This window comes from Aaosphaeria arxii (genome assembly GCF_010015735.1).
Source record: "Aaosphaeria arxii CBS 175.79 unplaced genomic scaffold BU24scaffold_12, whole genome shotgun sequence".
In the NCBI taxonomy this organism is placed as follows: domain Eukaryota; kingdom Fungi; phylum Ascomycota; class Dothideomycetes; order Pleosporales; genus Aaosphaeria; species Aaosphaeria arxii.
Genome location: NW_022983485.1, coordinates 586,024 through 609,613, shown reverse-complemented (window position 1 = coordinate 609,613; position 23,590 = coordinate 586,024). Strand labels below are relative to the sequence as shown.

The window sequence follows — 23,590 nt, the reverse complement described above, 5'->3', positions numbered from 1 at the left end:
AATTCTTGATTTATTTGATTTTGAAATAGATTCTAAACACGTGGTCGTATTCTACATTTTATCTCGCGCCCCTCGCTCGCCCCTTTCCCTTCTCCAATCTCTTCCCCAATACCACTGTATCACCACCATCGGAACGGTCCCCAAGGTGATCAACGACAATCCCAGGAAAGCTCCAGCAACGCTCAAGTTTTCTATCATCTTCTCGACGAAAGCAACGCCAATAGCGCCTAGACTACACCTTACGAGGTTGTTGATTGCTGTGCTCGATGCACCTCTACCCGGACACAAATCCGATACCATAGTCTGGTTGATTGCAAATATCGCATTCGAGGTCGCAGCAATCAGGAACTGTAGGACAAGTGGCAAGGCAATCCATCCTGGCCTAGATGTCAAGTTGTCAAAGGCGACCGAGAAGCCGTAAGCAGCAGTGCTGAGGATAAAAGCCACGGTTATCCAACCGATGTGCTGCAGACGTGCATGTTCAATCGGGAAATCGAGCGGTATGGCCTTTTTGGACAAAACGAACGTAGGCGCGAGGCCACGTCGTTCCTTGTACGCTGCCTCCGCTTGAACGTATGACTGGTTCATTAGGTTGCCAACTATGGTCGAGCCAACGATTGTTCCTAGGCCTGTGCCACTGGCAGTCAGCATAATGGCTCAAGACATTCATAGGATTTAGCAAGGGAAAGTAGACTAACCATTTGGAATGAATGAAAGTCCGAGAAGCAGGTTGCTTAAGTGGAAACTTCTCTTGAAGATCCCAGTAGTACTGGCTGTCACCATACTCCAGACTGCATAAACAGTACCGCCAAATAACAAACTGAGCAAGATGTCCTTTTCCTTCAGCAGCAGTAAGGGCTCAACGAAAGTTCTGGCCGTTACATTGGGGCGATTGTGTGCAACATCGGCAGTGCTAGGATCGTCGTAAAGGGATTCCTTTGTTCTTCTACGGATGAACGGTCTGTGAATGCCATGGAGCCGCACACTGCCATCTCCTGCAATGCTACGAAGGGTTTCGGGCAGAAATAGGAGAATTGCAACGAGCGTAAGGGTTGAAAGTATGAGAAGAAAGATAAAGATCGATCTGTTGAATGTCAATGACATTGCCAGGTATTCTTCTGGGGATGAGAAAATAATACCTGAAGCCGAAGAAATTATTGAGTATACCACCAAGCACTGGGCCAACGGCAATGCTGAGATTTCGAACTAAAGTCCATATGAGAAGATGATTTCAGTATCGAGGGCGGAGTTGACACTCACTCGCTTGATAGAAGCTGATGAAACCTCCCCTTTCAGCTGGTGGGATGATGTCTTGGATAACGCCATTTCCTGATTGTTCAGCGGATCACTCATGCTGGGAATGATGTTAAGTACGTACCAATGCTGACCGTCGAAGCACTTCCAGCAGCTTGAAGTCCGCGAAATATGAATAGTACTGTAAAGGTTGGGGAGAAAGATAGGCCGATATTCGCCAGTATGTACACCAGAAATGAGTAAATGTATATTTGCCTCCTCCCAATAGTGTCTGAGAGGGTGCCCCAAAGTAATGGAGAGATACCTTGAATGATCAGGTAAGATGTGATTGTGAGAGACACCGAATTCAGACTGATGTTTAGGTCCTAAAGAAATGATTAGTCCCAACCCATGTGAAGACAGGAGAGGCATACCTGTGCGATTGCATCCAGAGCTGGGAAGTAGATGTTTGACGAGAGGCCTGAGAAGAGTCCTGCACTTCCAATCAGAACCACGACTACCCATCTTTCTTTATTGGAAAAGACATGATAGGGCGCTTCGGGAAGAGGTTTGGTGTCCTGAGGAGTCGTCACAGCCTCGTTGTCATCAGGATTTCGTTTGTTTTCTTCAAGTCCAAGCACTATATCAGAGCGTCTTTGGCTTGGTAGGCTGAATGAACTTCTCGTGGTTCTGTCGTCTTCATACAACTCCGAGTCGAATTGATTTTGAACAGAGAAAACGCGCACATTGGATCCCGCAACATAAAGGTCTCCAATCTCCCGGAACCCTTCTAAAGTGGTGAAACGCCTCGTTATTTTGGTTGGGAGACCTGACAAGGAAGAACGATTGCGAGACATGTTGTAGATGCGCACGAAGATAGGAAACTGATTGTGAATAAATGAGTGCTTGTGGAGGTTAGAACTTATTTCAATGAAGTATATCTCAAGAGACCGATAGAGAAGACTAATAGAGTAGGTGAAACCGCAACGTTCGGCCCCGTAGATATCGGCCATTTAACCCTACCTCAACAATGCAAGGAGCCGAATTGTATCACAAAGAGCAGGAGCCGCACCGGAAACATCATCATCAAACGTATGCTTGCACATAAGGAGGACCATAAGATTCGTCAGAGTTGAACGTGTTACATCGGTGGACCCTCTGATTGGCTAGGGATCTGCTCGGGCGGTTATATAGTGTGAAACGGTCCAAAAGCTTCGTACGTGTCACTGATGTTTGTAGAACACAGATAATGGTGACCTTACTTTGTTTTATGTCCTTTATGTCCCGATTCGACTTGTACATACATAGCGTACGCGTCAGCTCACTTAATTGCTGTCCAACATTCCAGTCTCCGCATACCACTTATTTAGTCTTTGTTTTCTCCTTCAAACTATCGTGGCTGGTAAAGGCCATGATTGAATCCCGCCGAAAACCACGCCCTTGCCCTATCCAAGTTCCTAAGCTTGTAGGAAGACAAGAGCGCGAAAATGTCGTGCAGGCTGCTGAGAAAACACCTCCTCTTTCACCAGCAGTTCAGGCTACCTCATCTCATACGCAGAGCGAATCCTTCACAAGAGGAGCACCAGCCTCAGATCACCCTTCGAATGTCCAAGGGACACTTCTACCACGAACCTCGCTTCGCCCTTCCTCGACAATAACTACCCCAACGTCGTTACAGACGACGACCTTACGTATACCGCAATCACTTCTAACACCGAGCACAACCCGAAAAGACTCACCGACCGTCACGACAGTTGTCACTGTCACTCAATCGTTCAGTGCCCCTGGAGCGGAGCCGGAAACGCCTGAGGCGGACGAAATAGTTTTTATTTCGCAACGCGTCACAGTGACTGTCGCCGCACCCCAAGTAACAGCTCAGGCCGACAGCAAAGGCAATCCGCCCGTGCAAATAATACCATCAAATGCTAAAGTACCACTCATTGTTATTAGTGTTCTCGGTAAGTAGTTTTCCTTTGTCTCTTCCTAGGATACTGACCTTTATGAAGGTGCGATTGCAGCAGTTGTTGCTCTGGCCATTGTAATCTGGAGGCGAAGAGCGAAAAAGAAGAAGCAGAATGTCGACATCATAGAGAAATCCTGAAATAATAATAGAACATATAGCAAAAGCGTTAGACTGGATTACGCTGTTCTCAGTTACAAATGTAAATTATGATAATATTTCGATATTGCAACATTGCCAATGTATAACATACCCTGGTGTAACTATGTATTATTTTTTGAGGGAGCGGTGTGCCGATTTGCATCAGTCTTGGCACGAAACAGTGCCCTGGCCACGATACTGCACAAGTTTACTAAGCCCATGAAGCTCCTTGTGAAAGCACTCCCTAACCAGGGTATCTTGATTTTTAATTTGCAGCATTCCTTTATAGAAGTTCTAAGTATGATGTACAATATCTTTACGCGTATTTACTTACATTTATTAGATGTTGCCCCTATCACACTCTTCCCCTGTAGTACTAAAGCAAAAAGCTTCGCCCAAAAGCTATCGACTGACTCATCTTCTTTGCGATACAAAAGCATCCGAACATATCGCTCGAGTCCGCATAACTAGGCCGCTCCGTCCTTCCGATTTCGAAAGTCCGCGTTGATATCTACGTCTTGTGTGATAAATCCACCGTTTCGTGCCGCGGCGATCCTTTGCTTCTGTATGTATCGTGTCTGTCTCTCTGTCTCTCTCGTTACCCACCAGGTGTAGGCAATCGTGACGAGGCAAATGACGGTGAAACCCATAGCAATGCCGAAGGAAGTTGAGTATCTTGGAGCATATTTGACACGGAAAATCTGTGGCCCGACAACTGACCCAATCTGACCGAGAGAATTAGAGAAGGCGATGGCGAAGGCGGAGCCCGTGGCTTTCGAAGTCGTTTGAAGTCGCCATGGCCATGCTGAAGAGAACCATGCCAACGATACCGAAGCAGCGATGACTGTGGCAGCATACACCCCTCCGACATTTGGATACGTGTAGAGAACCGCGTAGCAAATCAGCGTAATGGACATGTATACAAAAGGAATGATTGGATATGGTACATTCCGCTTCCATGTCAAGAAGGTTTGCCCAGCGATCAGCAGTATCGGGAGTACTGAAGAAGGAATAGTCAGGAGCTGGCTCTGGGCAATTGACCTGCGATTCAGTGAATTAGCATTGTGAATCAAGTGACAGAGGAGAGAGCATACGTAAGTTTCAGCGTAGACACAATCTCAGGAAGATAAAATGAAAGACCAGAAGAGCCAACGGTCTTGGTCGCCCACATTAGTGTGAACAGCCAGAGACGTTGGTCTTTCAAGGTTTCAACGATCTCTTTCCAATTGAAGTTCACCTCGTCTGAACGTGGAGCGTTTGCGGGAAGTCGAGCCTTGAGGAAGGCTTTTTCCTTCTCAGTAAGCCATTTGGCTTGATCAGGGACTGGAAAGTGCACACCATAATCAGCTGAAATTGAATTGTTCGCTCGACGAAATCACTCACAGTCGGGTAAAATAAACCATATCAAAATTCCAAATGCAACTGTAAATACTCCCTCCAGCAAGAAAAACCTGTTGGGGGCTGTTTAGCAACCAGAATTAATATAGAGCATCAAGGAGCAACTTACCATTGCCATCCAGATAATCCTTTCATGCCATTCATATGGTCGAAACCGAACGCAAGCAAAGCACTAACAACGTTGGCAAAAAATTCGAATGAATCTGTGGCCAATTAATATATATTTTTTGCACTTGAGATTTCTGAATGCCAAATTTGGTACTCACAGAAAATCAAAAAGCGCCAAGTCATTTCATCCGCACGGTACCAGTATGTCATTTGAAGGACGATTCCTGGGAACATTCCAGCCTCGCACTGAAATATCGTCAGCGTATTTATGACCTCTGTCTCAGGTATACTTACGAGTCCGAGGAAAAATCGTGCGGTGTAGAGCCCTCCCTTTGTTGTAACAGCGGCATGACATGCTAGCGCAATGCCCCAAGTTACCTTCGCGATTAGGTCAGAACATGTAATTGACAAGAACGATTTCAGCTTACCATTATCCTAGACTGGAACCTCGAAGGAAGCATTTTCTTCACAATCAGATTTGACGGGATTTCGAACACGATGAAGGGTATCTGTGACAGCGTCAATAATGCTTGCAGTTTGATGATTCCACGATTCCAAGGTAACAAACAAAGTAAATAGTGTTCACGAAATTGTACTCGTCGCCAGTCATCTCGAGCTGAGTCAGAATATTCCGAGGTGTGCCCTTGTTCATGATGCGAGCGTTTGCAGCCTGTTGCGACGGTAATTAGTGCTTTGGCTTCTAGGTATGAGAGGTAGGGTATATATTGTACGTTGTTGGCATCGACATTCTTAATCATGAAGATAACTGCACATAGTACCATAAGACGCAAGTCTACCCGGCGTAACAACTTCTTTTCTTCTTCGTGCGATAGCAGTTGTCGATCTTCTGCACGCTCGTCGTCAAGTCTAGTGAGATTCTCCGTCTCGAACTTCTTCAAAGTTTCATCTTGTGATAATTGATGGTTCGCCTCAGGATTATGCATATCCTTAGTTGATACCGGGTTGCGCACATTGATCGTGGAGTCCATGATGAGTGGTACAAACAGAATGGCACAAAGTGAATGCAGATAAACTCAAGAATGAAGAGTGAGAGAAGGTTTTACAAGGGGTATAATAAATGAGCTGGATAGGTCTGTGCATCTTTTACGTAGAAATCGACAAATTCCTATGAGAGAATGCACAGACGTGTCGCACGTGATTAGGGCCACCCCATGTATGAGAAAAAAGCAAACAAGCAGCATGTCTGCTCGAAGATCCCAACCCAAGGATCAATGGTGGCGATGTAGATGGCTCAAAAAGGTAAGAGATTATCAGACGAGTGAATCAGATAAGATGTAACCTCGCATGGAGGAGATTGCGCCGCATATTCCTTTGCCAAGCATACATCGGATGGAATGCATGTCGGTCGGGGATGGTGAAGAATACGAAGGATCCATGTCATGCACGAAGTTATCACGTCAGTACGAGTGCGGAACGCTGGCGTGCAGTATGCATTGCCTTAGTCCACCGTAATGCAAGCCTGGTAAGGATGCTGCCTCGAACAGCTTAGCCTCGGAAGAAACTGCTTGTTCGATAGTGTCAAGAACACTTGGTACCTTGTCCGCACACTCACACGAATGAAGCTCTCAGTCGCAATTCGACGCTGGCTCGTGCTGTTGAAATTTGTATTGTATTGTTGTAAAGAAGCCGATTGGCGCGGGCTTCAATGCGTACCCCACGCAATGGTTAGGTAAGGCCCAGGTATTTACGGCCCCACCTCCTTAGCTTCATAGCTTAATTTGATGGCAATTCGCACAACAATATCCGTTGGTCATTTAGGAAACTTTACGAGGGCTGAAGATGCACGACCAGGCTTTCAAGAAATTCTTTTCCTGTAATGCACCGATCCCTACAGATCAGGAAAAATGCCAGTAAATACATGATTAACGAGAGGTGTCGTGGCACGCATGGTACGCACACATTGGTCAGCACCATATACATTCATGCGACCTGAAGAGGATGAGCCAACAATCCCGTCCCCGTGATTTCATACAAAAGTTTCCCGTGAGACTTATGTAGTACCCTTTCGCCAGTTCCTTGATGAACACCTGATCCATGTTCTTGGAATGGCACAGATAATATTCCGAATGCTATCAATACTTTCTTACTGGACGTCGCTTTTCTTGGCGGTCTCAAGATCTCTTTGCTCATTCAACGCGGCGTCATCTGGCCGGTCTAAGTTGATGTGGGAGATCATTGTCCATGCAAGCAGAGCGGCCAAAGCGCTCAGTGCAGCATTCAGGTAGAAGACGTGTCGAAAGCCCTGCGAGTAAGCAGACAGGACCATTTCTTGTGCCGCCTGCCGTGCGCCTTCGGGAATCATTGACAGGTATGCCTCAGGATCGTCAATGACTTGAGCAGCGTTCTGGCCGGTCACCCGAGACTGCAGACTGGAGGAAATGAGGGTAGCAGCCACAGCAAGACCTAAGGTGGACCCCAGGTTACGTACAAAATTGCGTGTGCACGTAATCACGGCCATATCCTGTCGGGCGACGCCTGCCTGTATGGCGATCAAGGACGGTTGCAGAGTTTGGCCAACACCAAATCCAGTGAGAAGACCGTAACCGATAGCTTTGCCTAAGTCAAAATGTGTGGTGTCAAGAGTGGAGTACAGACCAAGGCCTACAGTCCAAGAGACCCAACCTATGATGATGCTCTCCCGGTATCGGCCGGTCCAATGCACGATCAACCCGGAGAAAGTGCTGGAAACGGTTTGCATCAGAGTTATTGGGAGAAGAAGAGCCCCGGATTTCATGGGAGAGAGACCATATGCTAACTGAAAGAAAGCCGGAATGTAGTAGATCTGAGTGACAAAGAGCCAACCGTTTATGAACATGGTTGTGCATATCCCGATCACTAGGGGGTTACGAAAAATATGCACTGGAGGTGTGATCAGTGACGGTGGTTCACTTGTTGCAGCGTAGCGACCGCCGGACTTACATGGCATGAGCGGGTACTTTGGACCTATTCCTTCCCAAATAACGAAAGCGGCCAAGAGGACCACTCCAAGAATTAACGGCGTAATGACCGCCGCCGAATGCCACGGATGGTCAATCCCGGCCCAGGTAAGTGACAACTATACAGAGTACTGATCAGATGTTGCTCCATAGTAGTGGGCGTGGCAAGAATACGAACCACGAGGCACGTTGAAGCAGTCAGTGTAAGTAATGCACCTGCAAAATCAATGGCCTTGAGCTTGAAAATCCAGGATCCTTGCACTCGCTTCAACGGCATCATGTAGACTATCGCCACTGTCGAAACAGCCGTCAATGGCAAGTTCAGTCGAAAGATCCATCTCCTATGCTTGGCATTAGTTGTCATACTGTGGGGGACAATTCCGAAGCGGAACTGACCAAGACTCAGGACTAATTGACGTTAGCGAGGCACCAATGATGGGCCCAATACCGTTAGCTAGCGCAACCACGGCCCCCTATTTGGTGTGAGTAATGGTTTGGGTGGTGCGGGATGGCATCCAGTCATACCAAGATCCCTTGGTACTTTCCCCTTTCACGGAGAGAGACAACATCAGAGACGATCGTCTGAGCCAGCGTCATCAGTCCGCCTCCTCCCACGCCAGTGATCGCCCGGAAAGCGATTAGTTGCGTCGTGGTTTGCGCTAAGGACGCCGCGAGAGACCCGATGAAGAACAGAAACATGCAGCACAACAGGACTGTCTTTCGTGACCAGATGTCTGATAATCGGCCGTAGAGAAGTTGAAAGCTAGTCGAAGTTCTTCGGAAAGGTTAGTTTCCAGACTAGTCTTCTGCAGGGGTATACTTGCAGAAAATAGGCGCCCGCAATCCATGCATTGTCTCCTTGAGACCCTAAGGCTCGAGACACCGATGACAAGCTTGCAGCCAAGGTGGTCTGGTCCATGAGTGCGACCAGGTCAACGCTTGCGCAGGTGAGAAAAATCTTCATGTTTGTCAGATGTCGCCGTTCGATGCAACAGCCAGGGACCCTCACCATAACAATTCTACTCGGCTTAACGTATCCAGTCTGATCTGTAAGGCTGCTCGGCTCGTCTGTCTCGTTACTGCTGGCCATGGCCGGCAATGTCGCTGGGACATCTACTGAAGTAGAAGGGTCAAGTGTAGGTACTTTTCCCGATGACCCTAAGGTGGCGTGTGTACTCGATGCAGCTTGCATGACGATGGAAGTAATCAAAGGCGGTTTTCTCTCAATGAATGCTGTCGAGACTGGCACAAAACCCCCTCGCATATGCAGATCTTATGTACCCATGAGCAAGAGGAGGGGTCCTCCCGAGGCCGGTCTGCAGTTACGATTATGACACAGTCTCTACAGTCGAATCTGTGATTTCCGGCGTAGCACTACATCCGTGTAACTGTAGTGGCAAGCGGCCGGGTTCGAAGGCTGGGGTCATAGTTGGAGTAGATGCATTCAGTGGAGACCAAGAAGACTCACAGATCAGAGATTGGAGCAACATTGAAGCCCAGTACGTCACAGTGCAGGCTGATGGACTACTATCAGATCGTCTGATACGGAAGTCTATCAGATCTTTTGATTAAATCAAAAGATCATCAAGTCAATAGCGAAGCTTAACCCAGGTAAAGCCAAGGTCTTGTAAGGTTGAGCCAAGCCTGCAGCATGACGAATATTGATGCGAAATGCAACCATCACATGAAATAGGTGCCCGAAGAAGAAGAGAATACGTCCTGAGAATACCGTGATTATAGCCGTGAACGTGGGAAGATAGTATCTCTGATATTGTCTTTTCTGCCTCCCACCTCATTGAAGTAGATTGATATAAATTGATCACGACAGTACTCCCAGATATACTCACATAAAAGATCAAGTCGATACCATCATCCTCTAGCAAGTACTTTATACTACCAACATTTTATCTATCTATTTTCCAAGACTCCCTTCGGTATGGCGACTCAGAAAAATAAAAATGTCTTCAGCGGGGAGAGTGCCTTGAAGGACTACTATGATCCTGACAAGAATCCACTCCTGCCTCTTGTTGAGGTTCCTCGCCATCTCAACCCCCTTTATGACGACGGCGTTCGCATGTACGCTAAGATGATGACATTTCTTCCTGCCCATAATGTCAAAGAGCTCCCAGCCTTGGCCATGTTGTCATCCTCACAGGTCTCCCCCAAGACCACATCCGTTGTTGAGTACTCTTCCGGCTCGACAGTCATCTCAATGGGTATCGTTGCTCGGATCCTGCACAACATTACCGACACCCGTGCCTATGTCAGCAATAAGACCAGCGAAAGCAAGCTTAGACTCTTGCAATTCTTCGGTCTCAATCTACGCCTCTTTGGAGGCCCGTCACAGCCAGAGCCGAGGGATGAGCGCGGCGGTATTCAGCGGGCACGCTGCGATGCTACTGCGGATGAAACACTCGAGAATCTGAACCAGTACGAGAATAATCTGAATTGGGGAGCACATATGCGATGGACTGGCCCACAGATCTTAGCGCAGATGCCGACACTATCTGTGCTCTGTGCGGGTATGGGTACGGCGGGGACCTTGACAGGAACTGCTACGTATATGAAGCGCACGAAGCCTTCTGTCACGACTGTTGGGGTTTGTACTTCACCTGGAGATCGCGTCCCAGGCCCTCGAAGTCATGCTCTCCTTGCACCCGTCGAATTCCCATGGAAGGACTGTGTGGACAGTATTGTCGAATGCGGGTCTGAAGATGCATTCAGTGCCTCTTTAAAATTGACTCGAACCGGCATCGTCTGCGGGCCATCCTCTGGCTTCAATCTTGTGGGCCTCACGCGGTATCTTCAGAGGCGAAAGGATGAGGGGACGCTCGAGGAGCTACGCAATGGGTCAACCCAGATTGACTGCGTGTTTCTCTGTTGCGACCTCCCCTACCAATACCTAGACGAGTATTTCCACAAGGTCCCCTCAAGTGAGTTCCATCCTATCCAGGACTCGAACCTGGCCAATGTAGACATATATCGTTACGACGACAGCTGGGAGCTCGATATCCAAAGCGACATTTTTGCCAGAATTCGCCTCGAGGAGAACACGATGTTCGTTGACCTCCGCGCACTCGGTGCAAGCGATTGCTTCTCCGGCACGAGGGCGGGAGACACGCTTCGGATTCCTATGGCAACGTTGCGAGAGCACCAAACCAGTCCATTTTACGACAGCAAAATACTGGTGGAGCAGTGGACGGAGTTGTCGCAGTACTTTGATCGCAAAACGGTGCCGACGGCGAAGTACTTTGATTTAGTGAAGGGCAAAGTTGTTGTTGTGGTCTGCTATGGAGGAGACACCGCTCGAATGGCAGTAAGCATCTTACGTGGCAACGGAATGATAGCTTGGTCCATCAAAGGGGGCGCTCAAGCCTGCATGGATCTGCCCACAGTCACAGACCGAGCCGACAGTCCACTAGCTGGATTTGAATAAGGAGAGAAAGAGGTTAAATTCCAGTACATTGTAGAGCTGGAAGCAAAGCAAGGTATTGGGGCCTCGATGGGAATTCAAGCTACTGAGCAATAAGTGTATCGCACTAGTTTACAATGAACACTTTTTCTCTCTCTAGTATTTATCTAATAAAATTGACAAATGGTGCTTGATCTCTGTATTTCGAGCTTAATTCATCTAAGACTATTCAATGTGCTAAGATCTCGTAGGCTACCAGGCCCGTCTTCAAGCCCGTTCTTCCGCGGCGCATCCTCCCGCCAGCGCCAGTGCTGACGCATGGGCGTGCTACTTTCTTCCTTGTTTTCAAATATATCAGCTGCGTGCTTGTATTGTCAGTACATCCGATTTGCGCAGTTTTATCCTACTGGAGCAAGGTGTAAGCTTACCTCCCCAAGAACTGGCATGAACTTGGCTCCATGCCCGCTACCACCGGTGCAGACGAAGACTGAATCGTCCTCATACATGGGAACATAGTCCACCTCAAATGTAGATAAGCAACGGGACGAGAACACGTAGGCTAAAGTGCTTACTAGAAATGAATTATCCAAGGTATCTGTGTACCAACAGAGCTTTGTGGAAAAGAACGGTTCATTATTGAAATCGGGCATAAAGATAGATACAAAGTTTCGAATGGCCTCTGCTGCTCCTGATGGAATGTTGTGGCACTGCTCAGACGGGAGCGGGATGGACCATTTCCCATCCTGAGTGAAACGTGCGCCATCAGGGGCCGGTTGGAAATTGGTGAACTGACGAGAAAGGGCTTGTTTTAGCGGTTTCTTAGCATGGATGGATGCGGCAGGACTCACTTTGATTCCCCGATACCCGATCTTAACAAAACCTTCTGGAGTTCTGGGCAAGACATAGACACTACCTATGTCTTTGCCGTCTTTACCTCTCGGGGCGCTCTTCCATGTAATGACTGGGAAATTCTCGGGCGAGTACTTCTCCCACAAGGCCTTGTCCTGTGGGTCAATTTTGAAGAAGACGATTGTACCGGCTGATGATTCCATGTGATAGGACAACGTAGGTAGTATCTGCGTCGAAAAGGACCCAGCTGTAGCACGATGAGTACAACACTACGTGCAGATCACAGACAGCTCTTACCAGCAACTACAACCGTATCGACGTAGTGCGATCGTTGATCAGCTGTCATGAAGCCAATTGCTCTCTTCTTGCCACTGTTGAGGGTTTCTTCGATCAAGGATGCAAAGCGTCCCTGCTCAGGGCCTAGTGAAAAGACCACACCCTCACGCTCAGCCACCCTTCGGAAATAGTTGCATCCGTCAGCACATCTCGTGAAGCCTGCCAGAGAATCCAATACCGCCTCAAAAGGGAGGTGCTCCGGGTCGTCAGGTATGAAATAATCGAGCAGCTTGTGCTGCAGTCCCCGGTCAGCGGCGCGTCGACAATCCTTGGGATCACCTTTGACAAATTGAGTATCTCTCACTCCGTCCCGCTCCATGCTTGCCAGGGTCTCCATTTCAAGCGCGCCAAGGGATGAGCTCGGCTGCACGCGAAGCATGCAACAAGGCACAAATAGATCGTGGCCTATGTCTTGACTGCTGTTGAGGGAAAGCCATTGCTTCCTGCTTTCGAGTGCGAGTCGCTGATAGTCGGCTCGCTTCCCGTACGATGCGCGGAACTTCAAGTGTGTCAATATGCACTTCCTTGTTAGTGCAAGTAACGTGGAGAACTTACAATTTTGTTGTGGTCCACTGAAGCTGCGAGCTCGGATGAGTACTCTGATGGGCGGTACCCTGTCTCATGGTAGGCGTTCTGGTCAAAAACCGCCACGCAATGACCTATTCCGCAGCAGTTGGTGTAAGCGTCCAGCGACGGGTAGCCGTGCGTGAAGGACCTACCTTTTCTTCGTAGAGTTAAGGCTAGTGAGAGACCGAAAACACCCGCTGGCAAGAATTGTGTTAGTATGTCAACGCGCCTTCGTGTTGTAAGTGGCTTTGGAACGCACCGCCGATGATGGCCACACGCCTAGGTATGCTCGAATCGTTCGTGGAAGACATGGATAACGATAGTCTTGAACCAGCTGCTAAAAGAATGGATAATTCCTGGAGCTCGATGCTGGCGTGGGCATTGGCAAGCTTAGGTTACATGCAGCTGAGGCTGGACAAGTCCAAAGTCGGAGAAGGTGGAAGTCCGACGATGTCCGACGATGTCCGAGGTCTGAATCCCAAATCTAATTGATTTTCAACCGCGTTTACCAAGCTAATTAATGAAATTGGTGAAACCAATGATGTAATTATCCGTCGTGCACGCCGATCGTGATCCCATATCTGCAAGCCTGCGTGCCCGCATCACGTTGGGGTGCCTCCGCCAGGGATCGAGCACTACGGAGAGCACCATGATGATCCAATCGAGAAAGAGGAGTGACCTTAGCAAGTAGAGGTGCTAGTACTCTCCCAGAGCAATGCTTCAACATTCTAGTAGGATCGGCTTCCTAGTCTCGGCACGGGAGAAGGGAGCACAATTCGAATCTGCGTAGGGTATGGTAGGTCTCGGAAACGAAACAGGACGCGTGAAGTGATGTGGCAGATGTGGCTTCAATGGCTTTTCTTCGCAAGAGCCTTTGGAACGGGTATGATTCTTCTTCAAGAGTTTAATAACGAGAGGGTGATAACTTGAAGCACCCTGTTTACGAACATACATATTCCCATCTGCATAGTTGACAGCTGCATCTGCATACATTTCCGGCTTTCCATTTATACACCAAAATCGATCCACCGTCCCATCCATCTAGCATTGAGGGCTTTGGCCTCAGCTACCATACCTATCTCCAACAAAAGCTGTATAGCCCCTCTAACAGAAGAATGAATTGACGAGCTAACCCACGCATGCGTCGGAGCGGTATGCTCGCCGATGAAAATTGTGTTGTGCTCTGTGGCATGATACGCAGGAATGTATAGTGCATGCTGCTGAACGTCTGGTCTGCACCAGGACGTAGCTGAGTGCTCATCCTCTAGCCAGCAGAGACGCTCAAATTGGCCTGTGTATAGCTCCCTCGCCTGCTCGCCATGCAGGCTGACAATTGCATCAAGAACCTGTTCTACATGCTGTTCGTCGGAAAAGCTCATGTAACGATCGCTCCAGTCACCTCCACGGTAATGAATAATCGCCCCTGGGCGCCCAGTCTCGTTGTGACCATAGACAGGATAGTAAAGGGCACCAACAGCAACACTAAGGGGCTGAGAGTAGCCGCCAAAGATCGGGCGTTCTCCTTTCTCCCAGAAACGCTCCCGGAAGAGTAGGGCGACCTTGCATGCAGATTTGAATCGTAGACCAGCTTCGCTAATAGCACGCCCAAGTACAGATGAGAACTTCGGAAGATCCATGAACCGGGTGACAGTGAATGGTGCAGTGATGATGGTGAAATCGTAATCTTTGTGAGACAAACCTCGGTCTTTGCCACCAGTATGCCATGAGAGACGAGTCCTGGGCAAACCCGAAGATCCATTCACAGCTTCCAGCTTGGTGATCTTGCGATTCAACACAATTCGATCACTTATCAACGGTATGAAAGCATCGGAAAGCTTGTTGAATCCTTTGTCGATGCACTTCCACTCTGTCTCTCCTAACGTGCCCGAGCTACCATCCTGGGCTAGGTTGGAATTATGGACCATCTCGTCCCAGAACAGATCGTAATCAGACGCAGTCCATATAGCGTCAGTAGTGTTCTCGCTTGCGTTGAAGACGTTGCGCATCATGGCTTGTTGACTGATGTCATCAAGACCCCTATCCATTGCTGCTCGATGCGCACGCCAGACATCTTTCTGTATAGCCCGGAGAGTTGTTTCGTTCTTCAGGATGGCGTTCATCTTCTCTTTGGTGCTGTTGTAATCAGCGGTAAGAAGTGGCGGTGCAGACTGAAGCTCTGCATTGGCAGCAATGTCTGCCCGTGTTGGAATCCGGCCATCAGAAGTCTTCTTGCCCCCGCGCGCCATCAGCTCATTTGGATGGTGCTGGATCCATGGAATGAATTCCACCTCCCACCGTGGGTCGTGATGATTGAGTTCATTCAGCCATTCAGCCAGTTGGAAGACCATTCGGTGGTCCGTATACTCATGTGTTGAATTGTCGCTGTCGTATGTTATGGTGTAAGGGAGGCGCATAGGTCCCATTTCTACCCACTCCTGAGTGTCCGCGAAGAATTTCGTTCTGAAACGTCCACCAACGCGATCGCTGGCCTCAACGATCTCCCAGTTGTGTACGCCGACACTATCAAGCATCAGTGCTGTAGTCAAACCAGAGATGCCAGCCCCAACGATAGCAATGGTGACATTAGGCTGACGAGGGATTGCACTCTGCTTGATACCCGCGACGCCGTCGTACCAAGCACCCAGAGCATCAAAGTCTCGTAGGAGAGGCCTTGCATTCTGTATGCTTCTTTCTGTATGAGGTGATACCACGCGGGCGTAAGACAATTGGAACGTCGCCAGAGCAGACAAAAGAATAGCGTGAATCGCCATGGTCGGCTTAGAGTCAATGATCGCATCACTTTGAAAGGCATGGAAATCACAAGTTATATTGGCAGCAAAATCCAAAATGAGCAAAAGCATCATATCATGCATCCAGGTACGCATGGGTCCCCCACGTTCCCCACATTTCATTGAGCCAGGGGGGTACCTGGCCAAACGTCACGATGCGCTAGCGAAGAATGCCCGCCCACGAGCCACTAGCAGGTATAGGCTCTTAGCTTCCGGAGGCTTGATGCAAGGTTGAGAACTCTAAATTATCAGATCCTGGCCATATCGCTTATCAGATCCTTGCCCTTGCCCTTGTGGCGACCTTCTGTTGATCAGCGTTAGACCTCATCTCTCATGTCTAGTGTCTTAGCAAGCCCAACACATATTTATATGCACGATCGCACCGTCCACCTCTGCAATATGCCAGGGCCTTAGTTGGTTGAATCAGGTGCAGGATCAGGTTTTTCAACTTTACCAACGTCAGTAAATCTCCACCGCCAAGGTGATGATCTGGAAAAACTTGTCAATCCGCAAGAACGGCCTAGAGACCGCATGTAGTCGATTTAGATAGCTTTTGCGACATCTCCGAGCCCCACGAGTAGTCTTGAAAGAATGGTCTTGTATGATATAAGAGCCTGCGCAATGTTGGCTACAAACAGTTCCACGGGAGTATCTACTATCTCTTGCGCTGTGTGCGATCGGGAATAGAACTTGTTCGATATCATTTCATCATGCAGTCGACACGCTATGTTATTGGCTTTTCTTTTCTATGGTTACGGATTGTCCACGCAAACGCATTAGTCCTGACTGGTACCACACTGACATTCGATGGCATTCCATACTTTGTGCCGCCTTACTCGGTAGGAAAGATACCAGACACGGTAGTGCGTTCTTCGATTACGCATACGCTTGGGCTGTCACCGATTACCATCGCCACTGTAGCTGCCGGCCATTTTGACCTCAACGACCTGGATTCGCTACGACACAACTTTACAGAACACGATGACGTCTTTCAAAATGGTTTTCTGCAATGTGATTATTACCTGCACACCCTGTCTCACCCGACACTACTGACTCGATCAGCAATCTACCTCCAGTACCCAGGATCATGGAATCGCAGCGCCGTTTTCCCCGGATCTGTTGGTAACAGTTCCATATTCGATTTGGGTTGCGATCTATCGCTGCCAAGCGGGCCGTATTTCATGTCTCCTGACGGTTCCTTGTATCAGGCCTACCGCCTCTACGCAGACACACAGGGTGCTTTTGTCGAAACAGCCATCGCTAACACCGATGGAAGCTTTTCAGTTCTTCCAGCTAATATTCCGGGACAGGCTTTGGCTGTGGCGGTCCCGTCTCGATTGTACTTTACCAAAACAGCGAGCAAGCCTCTATCAGGTGTGAGGATCGGCATCAAAGATATCTACAGCATCAAAGGCCTTAGATCAGCAAATGGTAATCGTGCCTGGTACGATCTGTATCCTGCAGCCAACATCACGTCCCCAGCGGTTCAAAATCTAATCGAAGCTGGAGCGGTGATCGTTGGTAAGATGAAAACTAGCCAATTTGCCATTGGAGAAACAGCCACCGCAGATTGGGTTGATGTACATGCGCCATTCAATCCTCGTGGAGATGGCTATCAAGATCCGTCCTCTTCCTCTGCGGGTTCCGCAGCAGGAGAAGGTTAGTAACAATCTTACTTTGAGGCTGGCGGTAAATATTGACGATTATTTTAATGCAGCTGCGTATCCTTGGCTGGATCTAACCGTTGGCACCGATACTGGAGGTAGCATACGAAGCCCTGCGCAGATCCAAGGGGTCTTCGGACATAGGCCCAGTAAGTAGATATGGGCGCGCGGGCAGTATTAATCACGGCTGACTCACGTTACAGCACACGGATTAGTCTCGCTGGACAACGTAACGCCCATTGCCCCCGAGCTTGACACGGCAGGTTTCTTTGCACGTGATCCGATACTGTTCAAAACGGCAGCTCAAGCATTCTACAAAGACAGGATTAGCATGTTAAATAGTTATCCTTCTAACATTCTCGCAGTAGGATTTCCAGATAACACTACTGGGGAGCTGAATCGCATCTTAGTGGATTTCCTATCGAGTTTGACCGACTTCCTATCATCCAATACAACTGTATTCGATATACAGAAAACTTGGGAAGCGAACAGACCGGAAATGCCTCCTCTGTCTACTTATCTTAATGACACATACGACATCATTACCTCGCATCGACAGGCTCAACTAGTGAGAGACCCATTCTACGCCGACTATGCAGCCAAGTTCGACAGCAGAACGCCGTTTGTGAACCCGAGCCCTCTCGCCCGTTGGGCTGTTGCAGATATGTCTCCAAATACACTAGAGAATGCCCTTGAGGCCAAGTCTCAATTCCGTGATTGGGTCAGCTCTTATATTCTCCCCGCTGACCCCCAGACTTGCTCGAAACACTTGCTTGTGTACGTTCCAAGAAGGCCTACGCCTAAGTACCGCAACACATATCTTGCAGGCGTTACGCCTCCGGCGGCCTTTTCAACAAGCAGGATCTCCCCACTTGCGGACGTGCCGGAGATGGTAGTACCCATTGGAGAGGTGGCATACCGGTCTAATATAACGTCGCATACAGAATACTTGCCTGTGACCGTGGATTTAATAGCGCGGAAAGGTTGCGACGGTATGCTATTCTCCCTGCTAGCAGAGCTCTATGAGAAGGGGTTGGTAAACAGAAGTGAGCCTGGGAGAAGCAGTGTGCTTGGTGGCGACATCCTTTTTTGAATTTCGAACGGCTTCGTGGGCAATCGGATAAGTATACGAGACTATTAATAAAGAGACAAGTGGTATTCCTGCGTGATCTATATCAGCCGATGGTTCCCGAGCCTTGTGATTGTGCACTTGCGGAGGGGCTTTAGTGGAGTGCCCATTGAGTGGAACAGCTAGGCTAAATAGAGCCGAAATATGCACTTCTGCTCGTTATCTTCGGATTCGTTGCCGGTTTGTGTGCACCGCAAATTTAGAAGAGCGCGATGCAAGTGGCAGTAGGCTCGGAGGAGACGAAGCTGGGTAACTGCGCGTCGGCTGTTGACTCTCAGACCGGCCACATAGAACTGCAATTGTGCAGGCCCCTCCAACTGGGTTGACTACCACACAAACACATACACACGTTCTGTTTGAAAATGGTTTTTTTGGATTATGGCTGCGTGCTGGATTTCTTTATGTACGTAATATGGTGAATGGCAGTTCTGTTCTCCTGGAGGCAAGCACTACAACTGCGAAGTCGGCGCATTTGTCCAGTCCACACTCTTTCAACCTAACAACTCGAAGAGAAGGCGAATAGATATAAAGATTTCTCATCCAGGTGAACACAGTCTTTGCATCAATGGTTACCATGAAAACGACTCCGGGAAGAAATCCAGGTTGTAAGAGCCTGCCTGAAGCGCTCTGACAACTATTGCTCTTACAGTATCAGCCATGGATGGCGGTCCACAACAGATGAGAGCTGCCTTTCCGTCGTCGTGTGAAGTTTGGTCAGCGTAACTGAGGCAGATATCTTCTAGAAGCGGCCTCCCGGTGTAGAACTGAACACCCACTTCAACTTCTCCCTCAGACTTCTTTTTGTGATCCTTCTTGACGTCCGTCACGGACACACCGCCTTCATCCAAGCCTTTGGGCGATTCAAGGTCCTCGCCAGAACTGTTGAGCGCAGAATCAATTCCCGTCTTTACTGTATATGGAGCAATCTGTGCGGTCTCTTTGGTCGTGTAAATATCGAATCTGATGTCCATCCTTGATCCGATCTTGCTTTGGGAAAGCCAAGGCATTATATCGTCCTTCAATACACCTGATGCAAGCTCAGCGTGACGAACAGCCCACACAATGTGAGCTCTGCGGGTTGCGACTACATGACCCTTTTCAAGCATTGCGTCCAGGCTCCGCAGGTGGGAGATTGCAACGGTTATGCCCGATCCTCCCACCACAAACAACGCCGAACTGTGTGAGCTTGTATCACTAGTGTGACCATAAGGACCCTCCACTAAAGCGAGGACGGAGCGCTTCTGCAGTGCGTCCGATCCGTATTCAGTATCGACCTTTTTAATGGCTAGATCTCTGAGTCTGCCGGTAAAGCCGTCAAGGGGTCGGACCAGGAATTTGAGAGTTGTTCGGCCCCCAGTACCACCAGCCTGTCTTTCCCACGAATGCAAGGTGAATGGGTGGCTTTCCCAGAATTTAAGGCCATGGAGGACGTATACGTAGTAGTATGTGCCGGCGGCTGGTTGTACAATCGATCCTGTCATGACGTTGAGATGAAGCATGTCTGAAGAAGGATTGTATACAACTTCGGCCTGGGTCACAGACCAGTTCAGGACGAGTACTCGGCCTAAGCGCAAGGCGCGATCAAACGCCCATACTGCTACACATGGCCAGAAATACATGTCGAATTCATTATCTTGTTTCTTGATATGGCTTCGCGATGTTCGTCAGTGGTTTGTATGTGGCATAAGCATTATCGGAAGACCTTACAACCACGTTCCAACCAGGAATAGCATTGCTAAAACAATGTGACCCAGCAGAAATGCATCATAGAACCTTTGGCGGATCGGATAGATTGCACTAGCAGTAGCAAAGGACCCTGCAATGATAGACTAGCCATAAAGTGTTGTTAGAAATGCTTCATCTTAGTGGGAAGGGATGTGGGATTTACCACAACGCCCCACCACCAGTACTCTTGTGGCCACTGAGCATAGTACTTCTTTAATCCTCCGGCTATTTCGAGTCAGTTTGAACTCTCCCCAGTACTGTGGCTCTCGTAGGGTATACATACAGTAGTAGTCGGAGAGACTGTATGCAACTGCGTGAGCGACCAGCTCCGCCATTACCACACGAGCTATCCACCGGTGAAAAGAACTGAAAGTAGCAAAAGTCCAGCCGCTTATCCAGGACAATATGTTGTTCCTCATGGCAAACGTCCACATAAGCGGCAAATTTGCCATGATCAGCACTCCTGTACGGCGCCCAATCAGACGTGAAACTTGATTGGGAATACTCGGGCGTCTGGATACAATCAATTCCATTGTATTTGTTGTTTGGGTTACTTGGACTCACTTCAGATTGCCTGGGAAAACATCGTAGCCGCTCACGCACAGAGCTAAATTCAAGGCAATGAACGCAATGATGACGAGGGACTGAAGTCGGGGTGGAACTGTACACCAACCAATGTTCTCCGCAGTACGCTTACCAGCAAGTGCAGGAATGGTCACATGTTGCCTCAGCTTCGTGGAGGCCTTATTTACCCATCCTTTCTGAGCAACGCGGGGATATTTCGTGGTCAGGAATTCCCACAGCTTCATAAGGCTGGATACTAAGATAGTGAGAGCCCAAAACCCGTACATTGCGTGTCTACTACATTTAGTCGCTTGCCAAAAAGATCGAACGAAGTCTATGACTAACCCGTAGCGGACGTTGATCTCGTCCTGAGCTGCTGCACTTGTCTAAGACAGAAAGATATCAGTGTAACTTTTGGTTTGTCTTCGGACTACAACTCACGATTGTGCGCACCGAGAGCAAGTACAACGATTCCTCTAGGGTAACAGGTTGCTTGACAGGTGCTTTCTTATAGAGGTCCTTGGCTGTTATCTTTGCCAGACCATCTACGTCTACTGTGACGTTTGCTATGGTCGGAATTGCAGCCGTACTTTTACAAGTCTTTTTCAGAGCCGTATACGCTTCAACTGCTTCTCCAGGACAGTACTGCCTCAAGCAAGAATAGTACGAGACTATGTGTAATTGGTTTGTACATTGTTGTTTTGTGGCATTACCAGAAAAGACAACATAGGACAGTGCACTTTCACAAGCTGATGGACAGAGTGCTGTACTTGCCGCGAACGGCCATGTAACAGCCAATATGAGAAACGAATAGAAGAATGATTTCATTCTGATTGCGTGTAAACGATAAGCAAAGATGTCGAGTTGAAGAAAAGATGGTGCCTTGAGCTGTTGCTTTATATCAGAGCATCTGTCAAGTTTATCGAATTACCGACGTCGGTACTGGTGCACATAAAGTGGCCTTTGAGTGAAAATCCTTCGCAGACACAGCGTACGGGGCATCCGCTTCGCGAGTCCTGTACTAGATTTGGCTGCGTATGATCGCATTTAGCGTGCTACTATTATTCCTGGTCCGCATGCTGGTCGTACAATTGCTTGGTGGAGCATCTTACGCATAGCCCAATACCAGAGCCGACATACCACCGAGGAAGATTGAGGACTGGATTTGTGTTGACATGACTGACTTACTTCCCACGTGCATTCAAGGGCCAACGGTATGAGAGTACTATGGATGGGACCTGCTAAACTTTGATCAGATTAAGCGGGTCGCACGATCTGATAATACTGTAAGCACATTCGACGGCCAGCTAGTAGCGGGTTACTACGGACTGGCACTTACGAGGCTCACTAGCCAGCCGACTGCGGACTTAAAGAAGGTCTACGGAACTAAAGGTAGGAAATCGACCCGACATGCATATGCCTTATATCGCAGGAACTGAGCGCTCCAGGCCACAATTTCACATAGGTGTGGGCAATGGCGGATCACACATCCCGTTGAATTAAGGCTAGACATATATCTACTGCCACCGCTTCGACTCAAAGAATTATCGAAATTCAAAGCGTGGACATAGAAAACCTCTCCATGATCGCGGACAAGATATTACCCCGAAGCTTGTCGCTGTCCAAGCTATACCAAGCTCCCAGTGGTGTCATATTACAATGGTGTCATATCAGATGTAGCGTCATGCTAGAAGCAGGGGTTGCACGGAGCTTGAGGACAAGCTGGGGTGAACGAGTCTCGTTCGGTGGAACATTTAAGGCTATCAAATTTTCTATGCAGTACTTGGATAGCGCAGGTGGGTCCTGATGCCCATCTGATAAGCGCAGTGAGGAGCACTATGGCAACCTGCAGCCTGAACACGCCAATGCACGGAGAGGATAGTTACAGTACGTCGGTTCATCCACCTGCTAGTATCATGTGCGCTCTAAACTTGTTCAGCTGCTTTACAGCAGATAAGAGGCTGTAAATACACATACTATACCTTGTATCGGCTAAAATCGCTAGCAGGTATACGACCCGACCTGCTTCCTTTCTGGTAACTATACTTATAGCATCGCGCTAATCTTTTTGCGCTCCAAAAGTGCTGGTGATAGTTCTGAGCAAAACTGTAGTCTAGGCTCTAGATTTACGCCATGTCCTATGATTATCCTTGGTTATTAATTTCAGGCTCACTGCTTGATACAGAAGGTCTATGTTGTGTGTTAGAGGGAATAATGAACCATCAGACTCATATACCGTGGGGAGCCGGTCCGAATAGAGCGCAAATTTGGCAGGCGACAGCAAAGGTGCAACCGAATTAAAACCAGCCATGAGCCGGGTCAAAACTATCATGGTTGGTAGATCAGCGTCAAGTTCAAAGCTATATGATGGAAGATAATCTTCCGTTATTCGATTTTCTTGCGCCCATCCAGGTTTCTTCACGCTAAACTAGTAACTTGTTCGGGCATGTTCTGTCTGGACTTAGCTATCACCATCCGCTCTCGGTTAAGTAATAAGTGTGATCTTGTTTGAGGCCACTGAAGTGCGTCGAATAATCTGTTGTAAGTCCCTTCCTCTGTTCCCTTGACTACAATGGGTTCCCCATTTGCATTTACCCTGTTCATCATCCAATGCGTGGTCACGACAGTGACATGCAACTTTACCCTCACATAGGTCATTGGCCAATTTTAATGATTCTACTGAACGGAGGGTTGTTGTTGTCAAAATTACATGGTCTTTACTAGTCATCGAGGTCGTTAGAGGTGGCTACCTTATTGT

General features: G+C 48.4%; 8 protein-coding genes across 8 annotated transcripts; 2 read left to right on the top strand and 6 right to left on the bottom strand.

The window, feature by feature from the left end:
* Positions 1-51: 51 nt before the first annotated feature.
* Positions 52-2,090, bottom strand: BU24DRAFT_473189 (MFS general substrate transporter; the record flags this gene model as incomplete). The annotated part of the gene is made up of 6 exons (XM_033532763.1): positions 52-629; positions 699-1,084; positions 1,140-1,206; positions 1,261-1,329; positions 1,379-1,558; positions 1,655-2,090. The coding sequence occupies 6 exons, from the start codon at positions 2,088-2,090 to the stop codon at positions 52-54; spliced, it is 1,716 nt and encodes a 571-aa protein (XP_033378345.1).
* Positions 2,091-2,508: 418 nt separating this feature from the next.
* BU24DRAFT_473184 (uncharacterized protein) lies at positions 2,509-3,334 on the top strand (the record flags this gene model as incomplete). The annotated part of the gene is made up of 2 exons (XM_033532762.1): positions 2,509-3,191; positions 3,240-3,334. The coding sequence occupies exons 1-2, from the start codon at positions 2,513-2,515 to the stop codon at positions 3,332-3,334; spliced, it is 774 nt and encodes a 257-aa protein (XP_033378344.1). The 5' UTR covers positions 2,509-2,512.
* A 467-nt stretch (positions 3,335-3,801) lies between these two features.
* BU24DRAFT_357242 (putative pantothenate transporter) lies at positions 3,802-5,784 on the bottom strand (the record flags this gene model as incomplete). The annotated part of the gene is made up of 9 exons (XM_033523940.1): positions 3,802-4,375; positions 4,429-4,657; positions 4,718-4,785; positions 4,842-4,935; positions 4,999-5,086; positions 5,135-5,218; positions 5,269-5,349; positions 5,409-5,510; positions 5,572-5,784. 9 exons carry the CDS (start codon positions 5,782-5,784, stop codon positions 3,802-3,804), a joined length of 1,533 nt encoding a protein of 510 aa, XP_033378343.1.
* Positions 5,785-6,944: 1,160 nt separating this feature from the next.
* On the bottom strand, positions 6,945-8,887 carry BU24DRAFT_473177 (putative MFS drug transporter; the record flags this gene model as incomplete). The annotated part of the gene is made up of 7 exons (XM_033532761.1): positions 6,945-7,720; positions 7,781-7,916; positions 7,976-8,138; positions 8,194-8,270; positions 8,323-8,572; positions 8,664-8,755; positions 8,807-8,887. The coding sequence occupies 7 exons, from the start codon at positions 8,885-8,887 to the stop codon at positions 6,945-6,947; spliced, it is 1,575 nt and encodes a 524-aa protein (XP_033378342.1).
* A 2,266-nt stretch (positions 8,888-11,153) lies between these two features.
* BU24DRAFT_473171 (FAD dependent oxidoreductase) lies at positions 11,154-13,336 on the bottom strand (the record flags this gene model as incomplete). The annotated part of the gene is made up of 9 exons (XM_033532760.1): positions 13,221-13,336; positions 13,114-13,158; positions 12,950-13,053; positions 12,356-12,893; positions 12,058-12,305; positions 11,782-11,997; positions 11,638-11,730; positions 11,448-11,574; positions 11,154-11,182 (listed from the first exon to the last, which is right to left on the bottom strand). The coding sequence occupies exons 1-9, from the start codon at positions 13,270-13,272 to the stop codon at positions 11,154-11,156; spliced, it is 1,452 nt and encodes a 483-aa protein (XP_033378341.1). The 5' UTR covers positions 13,273-13,336.
* A 632-nt stretch (positions 13,337-13,968) lies between these two features.
* BU24DRAFT_473165 (amine oxidase) lies at positions 13,969-15,745 on the bottom strand (the record flags this gene model as incomplete). The annotated part of the gene is made up of 1 exon (XM_033532759.1): positions 13,969-15,745. The coding sequence occupies exon 1, from the start codon at positions 15,730-15,732 to the stop codon at positions 13,969-13,971; it is 1,764 nt and encodes a 587-aa protein (XP_033378340.1). The 5' UTR covers positions 15,733-15,745.
* A 715-nt stretch (positions 15,746-16,460) lies between these two features.
* On the top strand, positions 16,461-18,507 carry BU24DRAFT_473164 (amidase signature enzyme; the record flags this gene model as incomplete). Its single annotated transcript, XM_033532758.1, has 4 exons — positions 16,461-16,761; positions 16,813-17,409; positions 17,468-17,563; positions 17,618-18,507. The coding sequence occupies 4 exons, from the start codon at positions 16,461-16,463 to the stop codon at positions 18,505-18,507; spliced, it is 1,884 nt and encodes a 627-aa protein (XP_033378339.1).
* A 1,449-nt stretch (positions 18,508-19,956) lies between these two features.
* BU24DRAFT_436872 (uncharacterized protein) lies at positions 19,957-21,660 on the bottom strand (the record flags this gene model as incomplete). The annotated part of the gene is made up of 8 exons (XM_033530181.1): positions 19,957-19,999; positions 20,086-20,193; positions 20,251-20,372; positions 20,432-20,493; positions 20,552-20,781; positions 20,833-21,126; positions 21,178-21,218; positions 21,274-21,660. 8 exons carry the CDS (start codon positions 21,658-21,660, stop codon positions 19,957-19,959), a joined length of 1,287 nt encoding a protein of 428 aa, XP_033378338.1.
* Between the last annotated feature and the right edge of the window lie 1,930 nt (positions 21,661-23,590).